This window comes from Carcharhinus amblyrhynchos, chromosome 8, assembly GCF_965287045.1.
Source record: "Carcharhinus amblyrhynchos chromosome 8, sCarAmb.v2.hapA, whole genome shotgun sequence".
NCBI classification, from domain to species: domain Eukaryota; kingdom Metazoa; phylum Chordata; class Chondrichthyes; order Carcharhiniformes; family Carcharhinidae; genus Carcharhinus; species Carcharhinus amblyrhynchos.
The window spans coordinates 57,792,189-57,810,762 of NC_137331.1; the positions used below are offsets into that span (position 1 = coordinate 57,792,189).

An 18,574-nucleotide genomic window follows, 5' to 3' on the forward strand; every position below is an offset into this window, starting at 1 on the left:
AGAATCTTCTTTCAATAATACTGGGAGAATTATCAAAACGCTGTTAATCTTATGAAATGTAGATTCTGATCTACAGCCTTTCCCATTGTCATCATCTATTGGAAATTCAAACATTGTCTGCACTATTTTCCCACTATAAAAATAGCTGAAAGAATATTGTGGTAAGCACTTCATACCAATTATGTGACTCAGCAAAGTTAACACTTAAGATATACATTAAACAACAATCAATGTTTCAATAATAAGATGACTGGACAATAATGAACTAAAATGCTTTCAGCCTTCATTCTTGGAAAAATCAGACAAAGAACACCAAAGCTCATTGTACATCCAAGATGCCCCATGCATCTCACATGTTGTATATTGGGTTCATTAGACCCAAGTTCTATTTACATTAGGTACTCGTTCCATTATGCTGCTGGAACACCTGAACTGTTCTCCAACTGCACAATTCCAACTTAATAGAGAGATCTTCATAAACATAAAAATAAATGGCAATCCCATCCCCCAACATTAATGCTGTTGGCCCTTTGCTTCCTTGTCCATTGGTCCCTTCTTCCAGGAATATGTAAAGTGTATACATATGACTGCTGTTGGTCAAAATCAAGGGCCGAGGCTCCTCCATCACTATATGCTGGATATCCATACATACCTGACTCATAGTTACAGCCTCCTGTCCCTGACCATTAATCAACTCTAAACTTGCTTAACCTAAGGCATGTGACTGAAGCAAAATATTTAGATAACTCTCCCCACTCCCTCATGTTCTCCAGTCTTCAGCTCAACAACCCTGAGCTGAATTTACTCAAGTTGTAAATACTTAGAACAGATACGGTTGTCCGAGTTCTGTAGGTTCCCACATGTTGCAGTCACAGCACAGCACCATACCTGCTATGTTTATCTGACCTTTTTTATTTAATTAGTTGTTAATCTAGTTAGCTAAAATAATAGTAAATTATAGTCTCTGAGCTGGCAGACAAAAAAGAACACTCACAACTACTGAAGGTTGAACAAAACCAAAAAGCAGCACCTCCTTCTCCCTCTACACCAAATTGCCACTTGCACTAAATTCCCAACTTAGTACTTGATTCACGAAGTACTCTGTACTTGGGTTACTCTGTGCTTCCTCGCCCTGGCCTTCTCAAGAATATAGAAGACATGGTACAAAGGATCAGGAACATTTTAAAAATTTGTTCATTGAATTATTGGAACATTACTGGTACTATTACATTTATCGCTCATCCTTAATTCTCCTTGAAAAACATGTCACTGTTAAAAATAAATTAGAACCTGTATTTTTTAAATGTACAATCATCTGTTTAGTTTTAAAAACAGAGAATCAGACACTTCTTTCAATAAGAGAGCCACCTCAGTCCATGTGATTTAGATGCACCCATAGTAGTGTTCCAGAATCTCTAACTCAGAGACAGTGAAGGAGCTTCAGTAAAATTCCAAGTCAGGATGACATGTGTCTTGGAGAAGAACTTGCTATTGGTGGCCCTTGTTCTTCCAGGTAGTAGAGATATTGGGTGGGATATGCTGCATGTTTCATAACAGCGAGAGACAGTCCGTCATTGGCAGACAGTGGGATCTTCATGTCCCGCCCACTGTCAAAGGGATTTTGCGTTAAATCCACCCCCCGCCAGTAGGAAACCCACATCGAAGATCACCGCCAGCGGAATCAGAAGATCCTGCCAGTGGGAAAATTCTGTCCATCAGGTTTCAAAGGTGCTATTGAAGGAGCCTTGGTGAGCTACTGCAGTGCACCTTGCAGATGGTACATACTGTTGATATTGAACTTGTGGTGGAGTGTGTGAATATTTAAGATGGTGGATGGAGTGCAAGCCAGGTGGCATCAAGCTGTCTGAGTGTTGTTGAAGCTGCATTCCACCAGAGAAATGGGAGTATTCTGACTTGTGCCTTGTAAATAGTGAACACGTTTTGGGGAGTCAGAAGGTTAATTACTCGCTGAAGGGTTCCCTGGTCTTGTAGCTATGGTATTTATATGATTGCTCCAGTTCAGTTTCTGATCAACTGTAAACCCCAGGATGTTGTTGTGGGGGATTCAATAATCCCATTGAGCATAAAGGGAATGTGATTAGATTCTCTTTTGTTGCAGATGGTCATTACCTGACACTTGTGTGGCATGATTGTTGCTCGACTCTTTCAATCCAAGACTTCATTTGCTTGGGTATTGCTGCATAGAGCTTCAGTATCTAAGGAGCTGTGCATAAAATGAACACTATGCGAATATCAATACTTTTGACCTCATGACAGAGGGAAGGTTGTTCGTGAAGCAGTTGAAAGTGGCCGGGCCTATGAAACTACCCTGGGTATGGGGAAAGAACAGGGCAGTGAGGCTAGTTCTGCCAAACAACCAGCACAGGCACATTGAGCTGAATGGCTTTCTTCTACACTGTTTCATCCCATAATGCCAAACTTGTGCACTTCAAATTGAATATACAGAAACTCTACCTTGTTCTGGCTATTTTAAACATAGTAATGAGTCTCTTTGCCTATCAAACACCAGAACGTAAAAGATCAATTTGGATAATAATGAATCCATAGACTTATTTTGCTTTCAGTTGCAGGGCTGCTGGCAAGGTCAGATTTACTGCTCACTCCTTGCGCCCTATGAAAGTGTTGGTGATCCTTCTATTTGCTTAATAGTAATTGTTTTACTACCGGAGCCTTGTTACGTCACAGAGGGTATTCAGTCAACCACATGGTACTGCACTGAAGTCGTGGATTGGCCAGACCATTGAGAAATGTTACGTTACTTCCATGAAGGACGTTAGCGAACAAGTTGGGTTTTTAAATTCAGAAGCCTTTAGGGTCTTTTCCTGTTGGTACCAGCCAACAAATTCAGTCTCAAACAACCTTCCATGGTAGTGATATCATGAGCTTTTGTGAGTACAATATCATAATCACACTGCACTACAATAATCACTATGCCACAATATCCAGATGTGTATAAATGAATGCATGATAAACTGCACATACCATAATCAGACAGTAAACATATCTTTCCAGTTCAGTGGCTGCTGTTATCATGGAGAAATAGTAAATCAACCAAATGACATTTCATTATTTCAATTATGCATAGTAGTTACCTTGGGGCTGATTGTGGTGTCCGATCCCTCACTCCAAGATTCTTAGCAGAATTTTGCACTCTTGCTCCCTGCAATAAAGCAAACACTTTCTTACTGGCACATAAAGGAAGCCCAATTGTTTTAATGCATGTCTTGGAAGAAGCCATAGTGATAAAAATGCATAATCAAATTAACGTTGCTCATTCATAATGTATAGGATCTGCAGTGCAGTTTCACGGATTGTAGTAGATTGACTGATTCCTTCAAGGAAATTGTCATTTTATTTATAAGAGGATATGCTGACAAATGATACTCAATTAAAAGTCAGAAAACATGCACTTGAATATTTATCTTAAATGTCATAAATATTTCAAAGCTTTTAACATGCAATTGACAACTTGGGAATGCAGTGACCATATAGGAAAACATGACAGCCACTTTTCAGAGCATAAGATCATGAAACAAAATCAGGTAAGTATCAGTTAATTTGTTTCTGGTGTAGTTGGTGATGGAGGAATGTTGGCCCTGGCACAAGAAAAGCTTAAACAAAGACAATGAATGCTGTAGGTACTCAATAGGATCTGGCAACATCTGTGAAGAGAAATCAATTTTCAGGGCTAATTTTACAGCCCCCAGCTGATCATGTTTTCAACAGGAGGCTTTGTAAAATATGAGGGATGGCAAGCCTTCCACCCTCCTACCCACCCATGAGCTGTATCCAAAGATGTGATGAGACATAAGCTACAAGATGTAATTCCCCACTTTATTCTTCCCTACCTGTCCTCAAAATACACATTGCCATCCTGCTCAACTCCTCCCTAGGGTGCCTGATTTCTCCCCATTCAAGGCCCCACCCAGTTTACCTGGAGGCCATGGCTGCCTTCCTATGGGCTTGTTTGCCGTCCCAGCAGGCCCACTACACAGTTCTAGTATTGATGATATTGCTGGGCAATCAGTTAGACCAGCAGTTCTTGAGGGGGACAGATGTTTCACTCTCGGCATGTTTAACCTGCCAGCTGCAAATTGTGACTACAGGATGACCATTATTAGCTTTGTTGGCTGTCTCCTTCATTGGGAAGGGGGTTGAACAATACGTCCCCTCATGAAATCCAGTCCTAAGTTTCAGGTCAATGACACTTTATCAGAACTGGAAAAGATGGAGTGTACCAGGTTTAAAGAAAGTACATAAGAACATAAGAAATAGGAGCAGGAGTAGGCCAACTAGCCCTTCGAGCCTGCCCCGCCATTTAATAAGATCATGGCTGATCTGTCGTGGCTCAGTTCCACATTCCCGCCCTCTCCCCATAACCCTTAATCCCCTCTCTTATCAAAAGCCCATCAACCCACGTCTTAAAAATATTTAGCGAGGTAGCCTCCGCCACTTCAACGGGCAGAGAATTCCAGAGATTCACCACCCTTTGAGTGAAGAAGTTCCTCCTCAACTCCGTTCTAAACCGCCCCCCCTTTATCTTGAGGCTGTGCCCCCTAGTCCTACTATCCTTTCTGAGCGGGAAGAGTCTCTCCACCTCTATCCTATCCATCCCATTCATCATCTTATACGTCTCAATGAGATCTCCCCTCATTCTTCTAAACTCTAATGAGTATAAGCCTAATTTATTCAGCCTCTCCTCATAGGTCAACCCCCTCAACTCCGGCATCAGCCTAGTAAACCTCCTCTGCACTCCCTCCAAGGCCAAAATATCCTTGTGTAAGTATGGCGCCCAAAACTGCACACAGTACTCCAGCTGCGGCCTCACCAATGCCCTATACAGCCGCAGCAAAACCTCCCTACTTTTATATTCAATCCCCCTCGCGATGAAGGCCAGCATCCCATTAGCCTTCCTGACCACCTGTTGCACCTGCAAGCTGGGTTTTTGCGACTCATGCACAAGGACCCCGAGGTCCCTCTGCACCGTCACCTGCTGCAGTTTTTCTCCACGTAAGTAATAATCCTTCCTACCATTATTCCTACCAAAGTGGACCACTTCGCACTTGCCAACATTAAATTCCATTTGCCATTTCCTGGCCCATTCGCCCAGCCTATCTAGATCCTTCTGTAGACTCTCACCACCCTCGACACAATTTGCCTTTCCACCAATTTTGGTGTCATCAGCAAATTTCGACACCCTGCACTCGGTTCCCTCCTCCAGATCATCTATATAAATGGTAAATAGCTGGGGCCTCAGCACCGACCCCTGGGGTACTCCACTAGTCACCATCCGCCAATCCGAATTGACCCCCACTCTCTGCCTCCTATTTGACAACCAGTCCTCTATCCACGCTAACACCCTACCCCCAACTCCATGCCCCCTGACCTTCTGCAATAACCTCTTGTGAGGTACCTTGTCAAACGCCTTCTGAAAATCAAGAAAGACCACATCCACCGGCTCTCCTCTATCCACCGCCCTAGACACATCCTCATAGAACTCCAGTAAATTTGTCAGACACGACTTTCCTTTAACGAAACCGTGCTGTGTCTGCTCTATCAAGTAGTTCCCCTCAAGATGCCTCGCTATTTCCTCCTTGATGACGGATTCTAACATTTTACCTACAACAGACGTTAAACTAACAGGCCTATAATTCCCCGCCTTTTGCCTGGCACCCTTCTTAAACAACGGCGTAACATTAGCCGCTTTCCAATCTTCCGGCACTTCCCCGGAATCCAGCGATGTCTGGAAAATAACCACCAAGGCATCCACTATCACCTCCGCCATTTCTTTCAGGACCCTCGGATGCATTCCATCCGGTCCTGGGGACTTGTCCACAATCAGCCCCTCCAGTCTGTCTAGCACCACCTCTCTAGTAGCAGTAATGTCATCGAGACCCTCCAGTCCTACCACCTTTCCATCTCTAACATCCGGCAAATTATTCACGTCCTCCTCCGTGAAGACCGAAACAAAAAAGTTATTCAAGACCTCAGCCATTTCCCCATCCCCTACCACTAAGTCCCCCTTCTCATCCTCTAAGGGACCAACGTTCACCCTAGCCAGCCTCTTCCTTTTTATATATTTATAAAAACTCTTGCTATCCTTTTTTATATTAAGCGCTAGCCCAGCTTCATAGTTTCTCCTACCCTTCTTTATCAACTTCTTTGTCAATCTTTGTTGACATTTAAACCTCTCCCAATCCTCTTCTCACCCACTACTCTTAGTACAGAGGCAGGAAAGGAAGGAAGAGATAAAGAACAAAGGGAAAGGTTCACAAAAGAGTGTGGAGATGGAAGGCAGAAGTGAATAAATGAGAAAAAAGTTCAGTTGAGAGATGTGAAGATGAAAAGCAGAATCATTATCAAAAGCTGCCACACAAAAACAAAAAAAAACTCACAAAGGAAAAATAATTGGGGCAGAGGTTTTGATCTGAAATAGTTGAACTTAATGTTAAGTCTGATAGGTTGTAATACTGCCTAACTGAAAGATGAAGTGTTACCTTTGAGCATCTTTAGAACCATGTAGAAGGCTGAGGACAAAGAGGTCCAAATGGGAATGGAGAAAGAATTACAATTACAGGGAGCATGAGCTTAGACCGTATTTGCATCCTAGACAAAGGTCCTCCTTCCTGCAGTTTTGTTCCTTCCTCTGCACTTGCTTCAAATCTGTTAAATCTCTTAGCTTTTTCCAGTTCTATTGTAAGGTCATCAACATGAAACTTTTAACTCCACACATATTACTAGATCTACTGAACATTACTATTTTAAAAAAATCAGATTTCTAATATCAACAGCATTTTGCTTTTGTACAGGGAGAACATGTGACCTTTCCATTCCATTAAGGCCACTGTGCCAGGCAAATGGAAATTTGGCTTTACTAAAAGACCAAAATTTTGGCTTCACATCAGACCCAAAAAGTGGCCCCTCCAGCAAAACAACACTCACTTGGTACACTAAATTATGTGGTGCAAGCGATAAGGTTCTCTTGAAATATTTTGCCCTAAAAATTGATGAGAGGGTTTGATGAGTGGCAGGGTAAATTTGGCTTGTACTCTCCGGAATTTAGAAGAACGAAGAACAATTTCACTGAAAATATACAAGGTTCTCAAGGGGCTTAATAGTGTAGACACTGAGAGATCATTTCTTTTGGTTGGGCAATCAAAAATGTGGAGGCAGAGTCTCGGAATAAGAGGCCAATCATTTAGACCTCAGATGTGGAGCACTTACTTCAACCAAAGGGATGCAAATCTTTGGAATCCTCCACCCCAAGATTGTTGTGGATGCTCCATCCACAGCTGGAATAGACAGATTTTTGGTCTCTCAGGGAATAGAATCTTTAAATAATACTTCAATTAAGTTCTTCTTGAAATATGATATTATTAGGAAGTTGTTGATTAACATTTACATCAAATTCAGCAGCAATGGCTCATTTATCTTTTCATTATACAATTGTCATAATGAAATATTTTTGTTTTAACCTGATTTTTCACAAGTTCACAAATGAAATATGCTATTTAAGGTAATAGGTGCAATCATGAGAACTATAATTGAAATATTCATGACTCTATTACTTTTTCATCAAAAAGTTTCCAAGTTTTTCATTTCCTGGACATTGAAAGTTAATTTGAGTAAGAAAATGATTTTTTAAATATATTCATTACACAAGTTGACTTCATCTTGTCCTCCGGCAATTTAGAGTTCTGCAGCCTGTACCTACCATCAGTCTATATTTTGCCATTGATGAATATTAAGTAATGAAAACGGATTCTAACTTAAATGTAATGTATTACAGTGCAGTGCCTTCATATATTTTGCAAAGAATTATATACAAAGGACTCAGGGGAAATGTAATCAATGTGTCTAAAGACATAATCAATTATCTGTAGCTAAGTATCCTTTGTAATAGCTGTAAATATATCATTAAGTCATTAATAATCTTTGACTAAATTGAAAAACCGACAGCCCTATTCCTCTTCTATGCAGAATCATTATATTTTCATGTCTGCATTGTAATAAAATGTGTTGTTTTCTTGGTCTTCTTGGCTCCCTTTGAGTACACACGATGAGATCTGAGTGCAATAAAGAGATCTTTCTTAATCTTGTTACTGCATCCACAGTTCGGTATAAAAATAAATATCCTTTTGTACTGGTATTTGATTTACTTATGCTTATAGATTTTGTAAAGAGTTATGAGAAATCATTAATAAATTGATAGATTAAGGGCAGAATTTTACAGTAATGCTGAAGTCAACAGAATTAAGTATAGATCGCTGCTTTTTATGGCCCTGCCCCTGCTGCAATGAGACTGTAAAATTTTGCCATACGAAAATGATGTCACTTTTGCATAACCTTTAACACTGTTTATTAGCAAAACTATGGAAGATTCCAAATGCAGTTGTAGTATCAGACAAAGGTAGTACGATCTGGTTTGATTAAAAACATCAGCTTTTCGACCGTCAGCCGTTAAATGAATATTGTCCATAGCTGTTTTATAATTTAGTTCTCATTTGACCATAGCAGATGTGCATGCCAATTCACTGATGTAGACAAATAAAATAACGTGCTTGGGTCATTGATGATAATTCCAGGTATACTGTTGCCAGTGTTACAAAATGAAGGCATGTAAAATTCCTGGCTCCAACGCACCCCTCTCTGATGAGCTCAGTGCATTCTATGCCCATTTTGAACAAGACGTCAGTGAGAGCTTGCCCTCCATCCTGGAAGCCCTGGGGTAACCTGTATCTGGGGCCACCATTGAGATGTCAGAGCAGCTTTCTCAAAGGTCAGCCCACAGAAAGTGACTGGCCCAGATGGGGTATCTGGATGAGATCCTGAGTGGATCAGCTGGTGGGAGTATTCACAGACATCTTCAATCCCTCTTTACAAAAATCTGAGGTCCTTATCGGCTTCAAGAAAACGACAATCATCGCGGTACCTGAGAAAAACCGAGCAGTGTGCCTCAATGACTAACGGCTGGTGGCACTGACATCCATCATTATGAGGTGCTTCGAAAGGCTAGTCATGGCACAAATCAATTCCAGTTTCCCAGACTACGTGGATCCACTACAGTCTGCCTATCACCGCAACAGGTCCACTGCCATTTTCCTGGCTCTGCTTCTCAACCCTGGAACACCTAGACAACAAGGACTCCTATTTATTGACTACAGCTCAGCCTTCAACACCATTATTCCCACGAAACTCGTCTCCAAATTCTGTGCCTGGGCCTCAGGACCTCCCTCTGCAACTGGATCCTGAACTTCCTAACTCACAGACCACAATCAGTAAGGATAGGCATTAACACCTCCTTCACGATCATCCTCAACACCAGTGCTCCACAAGACTGTGTTCTCAGCCCCCTACTATATACTCCTTATATACCTATGACTGGGTGGCAAAATTCCCCTCCAATTCAATTTTCAAGTTTGCTAATGAAACCACTGTATTGGATCAGATCTCAAACAATGATGAGACAGAGCACAGAAATGAAATAGAGAATTGGGTGAACTGGTGCAGCAACAATAATCTCACGCTCAATGTCAACAAAACAAAGGAGATTGTCACTTACTTCAGGAAGCGTAGAGGAGAACATGCCCCTGTCTACTTCAACAGGGATGAAGTAGAACGGGTTGAGAGCTTCAAGTTTTTAAGTAACCAGATCACCAGCAATCTGTCCTGGTCCCCCTATGCCGACACTATATTTAAGAAAGCTCATCAACACCTCTACTTTCTCAGAAGACTAAGGAAATTTGACAGATCAGTTACAACTCACACCAACTTTTAAAGATGCACCATAGCAAGCATTCTTTCTGATGATATCACAGCTTGGCATGGCTTCTGCTCTGCCCAAGGAACTACAAAAGGTCATGAATGTAGCCCAATCCATCACGCAAACCAACCTCCCATCCATTGACTCTGTCTACACTTCACCCTGCCTTGGCAAAGCAGCCAGCATAATCAAGGTCCCCACACACCCCGGACATTCTCTCTTCCACCTTCTTCCATCAGGTAAAAAGATACAAAAGTCTGAGATCACATACCAACTGATTCAAGAATGGCTTCTTCCCTACTGCTGTCAGACTTTTGAATGGACTTACCTTGCATTAAGTTGATCTTTCTCTACCCCAGCTATGACTGTAATACTACATTCTGCACACTCTCCTTTCTTTCTCTATGAATGGTATGCTTTGTCTATGTAGCACGCAAGAAACAATACTTTTCACTATGTTAATACATGTGACAATAATAAATCAAATCAAATTAAAACATTGAAGCAAATTCAGAAATGTTTGCATGAAGATTCCATGGATCACATCCACACCAAAATGGTAGGACTGTTATACACATAAATCAGTTAATCATCGATGGCTAAGGCAACCATTTCTCTCCCTCCTACTTTTGCCAAAATTATTAATTTTGGTGAGGACATAAACAAATAATATCAGAACAGCATTCATATTTTTAGCATTTGGTTTTGGTATTACACCCTTGCCCCAAACTCTTTCCCTTTATACCAGACTGAATGCTTAGTTTAAATCTACCAGTGTTTTACTAGTGCAGTTCCCACAACACAACACAACATCGTCATAAATTACAGTAATCAATTCAATACTTGTATTATCATTCGCAGTGGCATATAAGTTAACCCAATGTATCTGATAACCCCTTTTTCACCCCTAAATAACCCTAACCCCTTCCCAGGTAAGTTGACCCCATTTTAATCATGATCTGCTATACTTGCATTAGTAGTCAGCCTCAATTTTCCATCCCATAAATTCATGGGCGCAAGTGATCGGGCAGGCAATGTGGGCTATGTCGCAAAGACACATAGGAGTTTAAGACACAAGCACACAAAGTAAAGACTACATGGTGACTGACACAGAGTCTTCAACAAAACAAAATCATAGAAACCCTACAGTACAGAAGGAGGCCATTCGGCCCATCAAGTCTGCACTGAGACCAATCCCACCTCAGGCCCTATCCCCATAACCCCACACGCATTTACCCGGCTGATCCCTATAACTTACACATCTCGGGACACTAAGGGGCAATTTAGCATGGCCAATCAACCTAATCCACACATCATTGGATTGTGGGAAGAAACCAGAGCACCCGGGGGGAACCCACGCAAACACTGGGAGAATGTGCAAACTCAATACGGTGACCCAAGTTGGGAATCGAACCCAGGACCCTGGAGCCGTGAGGTAGCAATGCTAACCACTGTGCTGCCCCAAAAAGAAGTATGGAGTTAGTTTCTTTGATGTTGAAAGTCGTTACATTTGCTCACCCGTCAAATTACTGTTGCAGTGAGCAAAAATTTGAGCATAGAGAATCTGGAGGCGTGGTTTCCACTGACACTCTGGGGGCATCAGTGAAACATGATACAGCTGGCATTGCTCTTTGGTCAAAAGAATTGAATCAAGATCAGTTGGTAACTCAAAGGGGAACAACTCAGAATTTTCAAGTTCATTATGATAACCAATATATTTTGTCATAAGGTACGAGTGATCAGTTAAAAAAATCTCTTAACTAAAAAATGGTTAACTTGAAAAACATGTAATTTTCTATTAGAATACCTGTTTCCTCATCATATCAGTAGCCTGCATTATGTAGCGCGGAGGTAGCCCATGACTTCTTGCAAGAACAATTGCCTGTTCTAGAGTGACACTTAGTGTACATCTGAAAGAAAAAAAACATATTAAATCAAAGGATATTTAGGATTAGATACATTTTTCAGACAATAGGAATTAGTAAATTGTTTATGCTATCAAAAAGATTTAGTTCTGCACAAAAGCTACACTGCAGTTTTAAAAATGTGTTAAGCAATTTTAAGTGTTCCCAGTTTTTAAATCAATTTTTTTGGCAGTTCTGCTGAAATTACAGGACTTGTGCAGCATGGCCCCATCTTCGACAGAAAAGATTCACTGTTGATTAGGATTTTTAAACAACGGACCTGAATGTCCGCTGCGCTGAGCAGCCACATACTTGCTGATGCATAAAGACTATGGTCCATATTTTGTCATGGACATAATAAGGAGGGTAGATCGGACAACCTCCAGCGACTGCTCATGCAAAATTATTTGCAGAAAACATCAAGTAACTGTTTGAGTTGCTCTTCAGAAGCTGAACAATAACAACATCTCACCCAGAGAGTGGGATTTTCTGGCTGTGCTCATCCCAAAACCAGAAATCCTGCCAGAGGTCAACGGACCTTTGCATGGTCCAACTCCTACCCGCTACAACTCCTGTGGCAAGTGGGATGGGAAAATTCTCCCCAGAGTCTCAGAAAATACATGGAGGTTCTAAAGCCACAAAATAAAGATAAAGATAAAGTTGCCATAGTCCCAGATGACCATAGACTGGTGGTGATTTAACCTAAGGATCACTACACCTCAGACAAGAAACAAGGCTGAGAAGGTGGGGCATTCAACATCAATCAATATGGGAATTGAAGCCGCGCTGTTAGCATCGCTTCACATCACTAATCAGCTGTCCAGCCAGCTGAGCTAACCAATTCCCCACAAAAGCCACAAAATATGCATTAAATAAAAATATGGTTTGTCTTCAAGTAATTTTTTAATAACATAATCAAGTCTTGATTACGGTGAAACATACCCTCTGGCACTGAAAATTGACTTCTATAATCATGGAGTCACGTTCTGTTAGATTTTAATTAATGTTGGAGATTTAAAAGAAATTAAACCATTTAAATGTGGGAGTTTCTGGGGAAAACACATCTCCCGAAAGTCCACATCTGCGCTAAGGATTGGGAGCTGCAGCGCCTGAGAGACCAGGACAGGGAGTTAGAGCTGAGGCTTGAGGATGTATTTCTAGTAAGGGAGAATGAGGCACTAATGGATATGAACCATAGTCAAGTGGAGATACCAGGGCCTAAAGGGGGGGAACAGGTGGGTAACCATTAGGAAGGGGAAAAAGAAGAAAAGTTATGGTCCAAAGGCTACCCCAGTGGCAGTCTCCCATGATGTCAAGGGAAGGGTATCAAATGGGGGAGGTGATCTTCCAGAGGGAAGACAGGAGGACCAGAACGCCTTATCTCGCCTTAGAAGTGAGATAGTGGTGGGGGATGGGACAGTCAAAGGAAATAGATAGGCGGTTCTGTGGGCAAAAGCGAGACTCCAGGATGGTAGTCTGCCTCCCTGGAGCAGGGGTACAGGATGTTTCTGAAAGCGTAGAAGGGATATTGAAGGGTAAAGGGAACCAAGCTGACGTAATTGTGCATGTAGGTGAGAAGGACGTAGGAAGGAAGAGCAGGGGGGAAATACCTAGGCAGTTTCTGGAATTGGGTGCCAGGCTGAAGAGCAGGCCCTCCAGGGTGGCAATCTCTGGGCTGCTACCAGTGCCTAGGGACAGTGGGGCTAGGAATACTGAGATCCTTCAGCTAAATGTGTGGCTGAAGGATTGGTGTAAAACGGAGGGTTTTACATTTGTTAGTCATTGGGAAGTGTTTATGAGAGAAGGGCACCTGTATAGGAGGGATGGGGAACACTTAAATGGGAAGGGCACGTATATGTTAGCTGGGAGGTTAGCTGGAGTGTTTCGGCAGGGTTTAAACTAAGTTGGGGGGGGATGTGGGGATGAAACCAATACCTCAGTAGGCACTGGGATTGGGAGCAAGTTGGGGGACAGGGTAAGATTAGACGAGAGGACAATCATCCAGGAGAGGGAGGATCCGAGTAGATGTGGAGGTCTGGAGTGTGTCTGTTTTAATGTGAGGAGTGTAACAGGTAAAACGGATGAACTTAAAGCCTTAATGTTTGCGAGAAATTTAGATGTGGTTGCAGTGACAGAGACGTGGTTAAAAGGGCAGGACTGGCAGCTAAATATTCCTGGGTATAAGTGTTTCAGGCGTGACAGAGGAGGGTCAAAAAGAGGAGAGCGAGTGGCATTGTTAGTTAGGGATCACATTACAGCTGTGCAGAGGGAGGATAATTTAGAGGAGTCAAGAGATGAGTCGCTGTGGGTGGAGTTCAGGAATAGGAAGGGAGCAATCACTTTGCTAGGGGTATACTATAGGCCACCAAATAGCCCGCGGGAGGTGGAAGAAAGGATATGTAAAGAAATTCTGGATAGGTGTAGAAAAAAATAGGGTTGTTGTAGTGGAAGACTTTAATCTCCTTGGGGTGGATTGGAAGGTGCCTAGGGCTGCGGGTCCAGACAGGGAGGAATTTGTAAAATGTGTACTGGAAGGGTCTTTGGAGCAGTATGTAGCTAGCCTGACTAGAGGGGTGGGGGGGGGGGCGCTATACTGGATTTAGTTCTGGGAAATGAGCCTGGTCAGGTGATCAAGGTTGCAGTAGGGGAACATGTGGCGAACAGTGACCACAATTCAGTCTACTTCAGGATACTAATGGAAAAAGATGAGTACTGTCCAAAGGGGGGGTTGCTAAACTGGGGGAAGGCTAGATACAGCTGGATTAGGCAGGAACTTATAGATACTGATTGGGAAAGGTTGTTTGAGGGTAAGTCCACGTTCGGCATGTGGGAATCTTTTAAGGGACAGCTGAAGCGGGTGCAAGAAAGACATGTGCCGGTTAAGAGGAGGGATGGGAAAGGTAGGATCAGGGAGCCGTAGATAACTAGGGAAATTGAGGACTTGGTTAGGAGGAAAAGAGAGGCGTATGTTAGGTCTAAGCAACTGGGAACAGAGACAGCATTGGAGGAATACAGAGAGAGTAGGAGAGAGCTTAAACGGGGAGTTAGAAGGGCGAAAAGGGGGCATGAGACGGTCTTGGCAGACAGGATTAAGGAAAATCCAAAAGCATTTTACTCCTATGTCAGAAATAAAAGGGTGGTTAGAGGAAAAATTGGTCCTCTTAGGGACAGAGGAGAGGAACTATGCCTAGAATCCAAGGGAATGGGGGAGATCCTGAATGAATACTCTGCGTCAGTATTCACGAAGGAGAGGGACCTGTTGTCAGGTACTGTCTTGGTGGGAGTTGTAGACCTGTTGGAGGAAATATCTATTACGAGGGAGGAAGTGTTAGGGTTTTTAGGTAGTATTAAAACTGATAAATCTCCGGGGCCTGATGGCATTTATCCTAGGCTGCTTAGGGAGATGAGGGATGAAATTGCTGGGCCTCTGACGCAAATTTTTGTCTCTTCTTTGGACACAGGTGAGGTCCCAGAGGACTGGAGAATAGCGAACATGGTACCGTTGTTTAAAAAGGGTAGTAGGGATAACCCGGGTAATTATAAGCCAGTGAGTTTGATGTCAGTGGTAGGGAAGTTGTTGGAAAGGATTCTTAGGGATAGGATGTATACGCATTTAGAGTGTGGCAATTTGATTACTGATAGGCAGCATGGATTTGTTAAGGGGAGGTCATGCCTTACGAATCTGGTAGGATTTTTTGAGGAGGTGACAAAAACAGTCGACGAAGGACGAGCCGTGGATGTCGTCTACATGGATTTCAGTAAGGCATTAGACAAAGTCCTTCATGGTAGGTTGGTGGAAAAGGTTAAGGCTCATGGGATACCAGGACAGGTGTCTAGATGGATTAAGAACTGGCTTGGTAATAGGAGACAGAGAGTAGTAGTGGAAGGGTCCTTTTCTAGCTGGAGGTCTGTTACTAGTGGTGCGCCGCAGGGCTCAGTACTGGGACCATTGCTATTTGTAATGTACATAAATGACTTGGAAGAGGGAGTAAGTGGTGTGATCAGCAAGTTTGCAGATGATACGAAGATGGCTGGACTTGCTGATAGTGAGGAGCAGTGTCAGGCAATACAGCAGGATATAGATAGGCTGGTATATTGGGCAGAGAAATGGCAGATGGAATTTAATCCAGATAAATGCTAAGTGACACGAGGTGAAGAAAGAATGTAGGGGGGAGTTACACGATAAATGGTAGGCCTATTAAGAGTATAGAAACGCAGAGGGACCTGGGGGTGCAAGTACACAAGTCCTTGAAGGTGGCAGTACAGGTGGAGAAGGTGGCGAAGAAGGCCTATGGTATGTTTGCCTTTATAGGAAGGGGTATAGAATATAAAAGCTGGCGTCTAATGTTGCAGTTGTATAGAACGTTTGTTCGCCCGCATTTGGAGTACTGTGTCCAGTTCTGGTCACCTTACTACCGGAAGGACGTGGAGACCCTGGAGAGGGTGCAGAGGAGGTTTACCAGGAAGCTGCCTGGTATGGAAGGACTGAGCTATGAGGAGAAATTGGGCAAATTGGGGCTGTTCTCCTTAGAAAGGCAGAGGATGAGGGGAGATCTAATAGAGGTGTATAAGATTATGAAGGGTATAAATAAAGTGAACAATGGCAAGCTTTTTCCTAGGTTGGATACAATAATTACAAGGGGCCACGGGCTTAGGGTGAGGGGGGTGAGGTATAACTCGGATGTTAGAGGGAGGTTTTTCACACAGAGGGTGGTGGGGGCCTGGAATACACTGCCAAGTAGGGTGGTGGAGGCAGGCACACTGGGATTGTTTAAGGCTTACTTAGACAGGCACATGAGCAGACTAGAAATGGAGGGATACAGGAGACTTTTCTAAATAAAGATCAAGAGCTTTGGGATGTCCCTGGGAATCAATTGATTCCTATGGACCTTCCAAAATATTTCATGGCTTACTTGCTTTATTTCTGCGCTTCTGGGGATTCCGTAAATGTCTGTCTAAGTTTTGTATGTTTATTGATGTCTTTTCTTTTACTTCACAGGTGATTTGGTCCACCTTGTTGTCCAACAAGGGGCCTACACGCGGTGGGTCGTGCGAGGGCTGCTCTTGGATGTTGCTTCGAGAGTTGCCTAGTGCTTCACGTTGTTAGTGTACGCTTAAACTGGACCATCTGACGGGCAACATGACAGCTCAGTGACTATCACTGTTTGCTGTGCAGATACATGGATTTAGGCCAGTGTCTGCAGGAGTTTGCACATTCTCCCTGTGATTGCGTGGGTTTTCTCCACGTGCTCCGGTTTCCTCCCACATCCCTAAAACGTGCTCTTAGGCTGATTGGAGTAACAAATTGTCCCTAAATTAGTCTTCCCTCAATCTTCCCCAATAGGTCATAGGTAGAGGAGGGCACTCATAATGTTAAAATGGCGGCGCGGGCTCGTTGGGCCAAAGAGCCTGTTTCCCGTGCTGTGTTGTTCTTTGTTCTAAATAAAGGCCAGGATTCTCCCAGCCCCTGGTGCTGCCTGAGTACTGCAGTGGGCTGGGAGACATCAGCCTTTCGCAGCACTCACAATCGGCATCCAACTGATCATAAGTTTTCCAGGTGTTTTTTTCTGATGTAATCAGCCCCACACTGGAAATCAGCAAGGGAAATCTCAATTTCCATAGGATTAGTGAGCCCAGGACAGTAATCTCTGGGCCTGCTAGTATCCCTCCCACCCTGCTGGCTGAGGTCCCCACTAGTGGTGGTTACAACTACTCCCAAAGGGGAATAGGCATGCTCACCCCACTGGTGGGGACAGAAGTCATTGAGAACCCACCAGGAGGTCGGGGGCAAGGGTTTATCCCTTGGGCAGTGGCAAGGGGGCACCAAGCAGTGTCAAGGAATGGGGCCCACTGAGGGTGGGGTCTAGTGGGGAGGAGGGGTGATCTGCTGCACACTCTGAAATGGGATCGAAGAGGCAGTGGTGGGGGGGGAGGGCGATTGAGGTTGGCCATGTGAGGGAGGCTCGGGTTGGCCATAGGGGGGTTGGACTGGCCGTGGGGAGGGGGCCAGAGCTGCCCATGGTGGCGGGGCTGGGGGTGTTTGGGGATCGGGGGTAGCATTTGGGCTGGCCCTGGTCGGGGAAGAGGGTCAGGCTGGCCAGTGATTGGGGAGGATGGGGGGTAGTCGGAACATGTGAGCTGGAGACCAGCAGTTGGTTGGGGCGGGGAGCAGGGGTGGGGAGGGGGGTGGGTGGTGGTGTGCAGTGCACATGTGTTGATCTCCCCACCAAAAGATCGGCACATGCACAGTGGCTCATTGAGCACTCTGCTGCCAGTCTCTTGAGCAGGATGCGGCTCGGCTCGGCTCGGCTCGGCTCGGCTCGGCTCGGCTCGGCTCGGCTCGGCTCGGCTCGGCTCGGCTCCCCACCCCCCACCCCCCACCCCTGCCCCCACCCCAGCCCCCACCCCACTACCCCGCCCCCTTCCACCCCCCAAGCGTCAATCTCTCTGAGGTACTCTGTGACGCATAGAATGCTGGAGATTCATTCAGGTAAGTATGCCCAAAAAACTGGCGGGAAATTCTGTTTGCTTGTCCGTTGGACATTTAGTTTTTTTTAGAATCTTGGCCAAAATTTTTTAAAAACTGTTAAACTGTTTCTTATGGTATTTTTTATTTCTCTTTCAATCCTTTTCTACTAAGTTTTATGTAAATGATTTCATATTGATTTAACTACGGCAATTTTTAATTTGGACTCTGCAGGAACAAAATTCTATACTCCCAAAAAACATATGTAGGAATTGCACTGTGTGATTTACCAATGCCTGTTGCTTTTGAAGGATGGGGCATGCTGATTTTGAGCTGCTGATTACTGTGTCTGATTGCTGCATGCAGTCAGTGCTAAAATGCTGATAAATCACTGAACTCTTTGGCAAGGGATCTAAATTT

At 43.7% G+C, this 18,574-nt stretch overlaps 1 protein-coding gene across 1 annotated transcript in view; it reads right to left on the reverse strand.

Moving 5' to 3' along the window:
- Positions 1-18,574, reverse strand: part of prex2 (phosphatidylinositol-3,4,5-trisphosphate-dependent Rac exchange factor 2) — a 415,983-nt gene that overhangs the window by 9,476 nt on the left and 387,933 nt on the right. Inside the window, exons 38-39 of the mRNA XM_080194118.1 lie at positions 11,592-11,694; positions 3,114-3,181 (exon numbers count right to left, since the gene is read on the reverse strand). Coding sequence (XP_080050244.1) covers positions 3,114-3,181; positions 11,592-11,694 — 171 coding nt within the window. The remainder of the gene's footprint in view (positions 1-3,113; positions 3,182-11,591; positions 11,695-18,574) is intronic.